The 4,916-nt window shown below is 30.5% G+C and overlaps 1 protein-coding gene across 2 annotated transcripts in view; it reads left to right on the forward strand.

Annotated features, from left to right (window-relative positions):
- LOC106458479 (rap guanine nucleotide exchange factor 4-like) overlaps positions 1-4,916 on the forward strand; it is a 95,339-nt gene that overhangs the window by 87,288 nt on the left and 3,135 nt on the right. For both annotated transcript variants that reach the window (XM_022384701.1, XM_022384703.1), the window contains exon 22: positions 3,669-3,723. In XM_022384701.1, the coding sequence (XP_022240409.1) occupies positions 3,669-3,723 (55 nt within the window). The remainder of the gene's footprint in view (positions 1-3,668; positions 3,724-4,916) is intronic.

Here is a 4,916-nt window from a genome sequence, read left to right on the forward strand (position 1 = left end):
TTAAAAGCCGATATATAGTCAGTTTATGATAATTGCCAACAAGATTGATGCTCACAGTTTCTTTTTTTAAACACAAATATATTTTAATATACAAACAACAAGTTACAATAACAGTTATTACCAATAGTATTACACACAATGATTTACATACAAAAATGTTACAAACTTACAAGCAATATAAAGTATTTTTTCTAGTCTGGAACTTCCTTGATATCTTATCGAGAGTTCCCGATGAGCGAGTTAATTACGAGTTGATGTAGGTGCGATTCGATTAACGGGAAGCTAGCTAGCTTTGTCCTTCATTATTAACCAGCCACACACGCTGAATTTTCCACCGTTGAAGTTAGATAATGTTTCTGTAAAAGTACTAGTGTCCGATGAGAATCCACTGAAGTAAAATGATTTGTAATGTTTGAACTTTGTAAGTGCTCCTGGTCAAATATCTGAAGTTTTCCGATTGATAAGCGTTATAACAATCACAGTTATAGCTTCCAAAGTTTATAGCACACTGACCATAGCAAACTAATAATATTTACTCTTTTTTGGCGCGTCGCGTTGGTTATATTTGTAGGCGTGTGGAGAGTTTCTAGAAAAATTCAGATTACGTAACAATACAAAGCTACATTAAGCGTTTACGTTCATACATATATTGTTGATTCTTACACTCGAGAATCTTCTACAACTTTAGAGGATAAGCGGGAGTTTCACAATACATATTCAACACTATAAGCTATGCATGTTTCTAAATATAAATTTAATCTAAACAAAAGTCGATATTAAAATAAATATATAATAATAAATCCGTCAAAGACTTTAAATAATACGTGGAATTTAAAGAAAACAAAGTATCATAGCATAAGCTATAGGTGTTAGTCACAGTAAAGGGAAAATAAATCAGGTATTTACAAAGTATAGCTGCTCATATTACATTACCGCAGGCTAAGTGACTACATTTTTTTTTGTTTAACATTCAGTGTACTTTTTACATTATCCAGGTAATTGGCATCACAGTTTATGTATATCACACCTATCGCACATTTTTAAAAATGTGATAACTAACTCATTATTGCATACACGTGCTTACGATATATTATTAAGTGACCCATGTTTTTTGTATAATATATCTAATCTATATTTTTCAATTGAATGGTTACAATTGTGTTTTATGATGTTTCTACAGTGTGGTTCAGGCTTTTTATAATTTCATATACAACGGCACTTTCAAAATTGGGACCAGATCTGTTCAATATTACATATCCAAAATATTTTCATTGGCACTATCAACGTTTTTAGTGTGATTTATTGAGCTAACCAATTTTTGTGTTTGAGCACATCGGATTTGGAATGGCATAAATTGGGTCACCATGTATATATTCCGTACATGACAGGATTGTTCTCTACTTTGTAAGGGTTTATCATATGTGTTCACATGTCTAATCTATGGCTTTCAAAGTTGTAGCCACACTAATTTGTATTAACATAACTAAACTGTTGCTTAAAATGTTTTGTGACAGCGACTTGTAAGGAATGACATTAGCGTCAATAGATATCGTAGTCTCGAGAGCGTTAATATTGTGTGTCTGAGCATGGTCTGTCTCGAGGTGGTTGGTCACAATAGTTTTTAGTGTTTAACTATGGTACCCTTTTTGTTACTTTATTTTATTCCATATTGGTAGATATGTCTATGGGGTGTGGTCAGAATAGATATTACATGTAGAAACTAGTTTACTCTACTTTTAAAAGTGTTGTGTTTGTACAAAATCTAATTCTCTCAATGACATTGGTATAGTAATGATTGTACGGTACACAATACCTTAAAATGACCAGGGCTTTCTTTACGAAACGAGGTGAACGAGGTGAATTAGTCTGGAAGAAGTAAGCTAGGTTCATACTTTGTTCAATACCCTTTATAAGAAAACTTCTAATGTGATTTGATTTTCTGGAAGAAATACCTACCCCAACCCCCATAAACATTTTAAAGTACGTTATAAACACAAATTGTGGTAATAGTTTTTTGGTGAGTTTTTGAATCATGCAACTGTCAGAAAAGCCAGAAAGTTCACGACGAATTTTTCATTATACGATGTAAGAGTAGTTCATTCAAAATATCCAATCAGAAATTACTAAATTCATAATTTTCTGTGTAAGTGTAGAATATTTAAATTTCTTAAATTTGACTAAACTTTAAAAGTCACTGCCTTAGTTGACTGTACGTATGAAAATAATAAACTGGGATACATTGAAATAATCTTATGCCCTTTTATAAGTATTGCTTAAAAAACGTTTTAGTATACGATTTGCCTATATTTAGAAAGGCCTATGATCGCAAATGAAGCTTCTGACTCGTTAATAACACAGGTTTCTATCTCTTCTAAGTGAAAATCTTAATCAAAAAATTTAGTTCTGAAAACATGAAATCTATCATATCTTTAGTTAGTAATTTATGGTTAATTCTATTGTAATTCTATGGTTAATTAATGACATTTCTAATTTCGCGTTAACATACAATGGTTGAAAGTTAGGTATTCTGTAGTAAAAGTTACAGAAAAACATTTTACCACACTTTGATTGTGCAACATAGATGGGAAAGGTTTGGAAAAGTTTTCTCTTACAGAAAATCGAGTCAGACTTTTCCTTAAAGGATGCTGAACGAATCTTAAAAAATGAGAATCTTTTCCTAGATTAAATTTTGTAACATAGTTTTCCAACGTCAGTGACAATACAATTAGTCCCAAATGATTTTAAAAAAAAAATCATTAAAGTGAGAATTACCACATTTTCGTGCCATAACCAGTAATTTATAATCTGAATAATTGATGACATGTAGGAGCGAATAATAACTTTATTAATCGAATATTTCAGAATATTTCATGGGGGGTTTGGTGTAGTTAAGAGACACATTACATGTGAGAACGTAAAGCAATATAGAAGAAATCTATCAAGTGTAAGTGACTGAAATTGTTATTGAGCCAAAAGATGTATACCTAATTATTTGTTTGTTCTTTAATAAGAATACAATAGCCAAATCACTATCTTTCGGACATATTCATTCCACTGTAAACCAATCAGTAAAGTCTAATATTATTAACTTTTGGAATATATGATATTACAAATCTAGATGAAATGAAAACTATTTCATGTGTTAAACAATTATTTTTTGTAGTTTCAGCGCCATAAGTTATAACCTTAATATGATCTCTGATAAAACTTGTTTGTCTAAACTAGGAAATTAATGCCTGAAACTAACTACGGTAATTTATGAAACACCCATTTAATACTTGTGATAATTTATTTAACCATTTTATTTTTTGGGTTTCAATCATAACGTTGAAACTATTACGTCTAAAATCAATAAGTAAACGAATCAATTATTTGATGATGATAATATCTTAAAAGGTCTTTCAAATAGCTCGTTTCTATCGATTTTGCTGATAGTTTGATAATGAAACCTAAAAACTACAGCTAGTAGCTCGATTTTATTTAATTTATATTGCTTGTTTAGTCAAAGTCAATGGTGTACATTTTTACGGTATATTCAATGTTTGTTGCTAAATATTAAAATTTTTCATGTGCTTTAAAAAGATTGTTAATGAAGTTCAATAACATTAAAACTTAAAATGTACCCATATTTCTCTTTCTTTTTGTTTAATATATATTTATTAAAACAGTTATTGAAGCCCCACCTAGCGGTAAATCTGCCCACGAAGTTAGAAAATACATAAGGTAAGTTAGCCTTTTAAAAATCCAAGCATAGTATCCAAAGTTTTTTAAACAGAAAGCTGAATTACGAAGTATACAGTAATAACGATGAAGACGTTTGACAAGACACAAAATATTTTTATTTTCAGAAACTTCGAACGTTTTGGAATACAGTAATTTCATTTTCAGCGAGATCTAGAAATTATTTTATATTATATTTATTAACTAATACTATAGTAACTTTATTTACTAATTCACTTAAAATATTCAGTAAAGTGGCAAAAGGAAGGAAGTACAGATTATAGAATATGTAGCGGAAGTAGCATAAGTTACAAGTTGCATAAGATATCAAGTTATAATTGTAACTATTCTTAATAAACGAACTGAGTGTAAAGTGAAAATATTTAGGATAATTTTAGGTCTAAGGATGTTTGTAAGTTATTAAAAGCCTGACGGTCTTTGGCTATGAGCAAGCTGTTTTTTAATGCGGAATTTCAAGGTCTGAAGATACTATAGTAATGATAGAGAAATCGTCATATGAAATATTGTGCCTTGTGGTTTCAACATGTGAATGAATAAATGAGTAGCTAGGTTTAATTAGTGGACAGTTTGTCCTATTTAATACTCCTAAATGTTCACAGACTCTAGTGTTTAAGTGGAGCTTTTGTTTTTGCCGATGTACGTGACCTTGTACAGTCATTACCATGAGCCATGAACGTGGAAGTGTTGGTATTCGTTCTCTGTACCAAAAGAAATGTTTAATCTTAAGGCTAGGTCTAGATATATTAATACTCTATTTTGCACGGAGAAATTACACTTCTGCACAAACACCTCTTAAAAATGGCCATCCCCCTGGGTTTCTAACAAACTTTACTCGAAAATTTCTAAACAATATATATTTCAGCCACCCGTACTTTGTACACTGTCTCCAAATTTCCCCTCATTACCTGCCTTCGTTTTATAGGCTCTCAAACGTTATAAATTAAATACAACTCTCTTCCTGAAAGAAAACCTTCTACCTTCAAATTCAGCTCGAACTAATATTTAATAAATATTATTATAATATTATTTCCATATTTCGCTAAAGATGGAAGAAATGTATTCGGAAACGTTCGAAACGTCTGTAAATAAAATGTTTTGTTCTTCTTTTCTGTTAGACTTCGTTTACCCAACATGATTCCATTGTCATTTGTTACGTATTAGAATTTCAAATAGCA

This window comes from Limulus polyphemus, unplaced genomic scaffold (assembly GCF_000517525.1).
Source record: "Limulus polyphemus unplaced genomic scaffold, Limulus_polyphemus-2.1.2 Scaffold470, whole genome shotgun sequence".
Classification (NCBI taxonomy): Eukaryota; Metazoa; Arthropoda; class Merostomata; order Xiphosura; family Limulidae; genus Limulus; species Limulus polyphemus.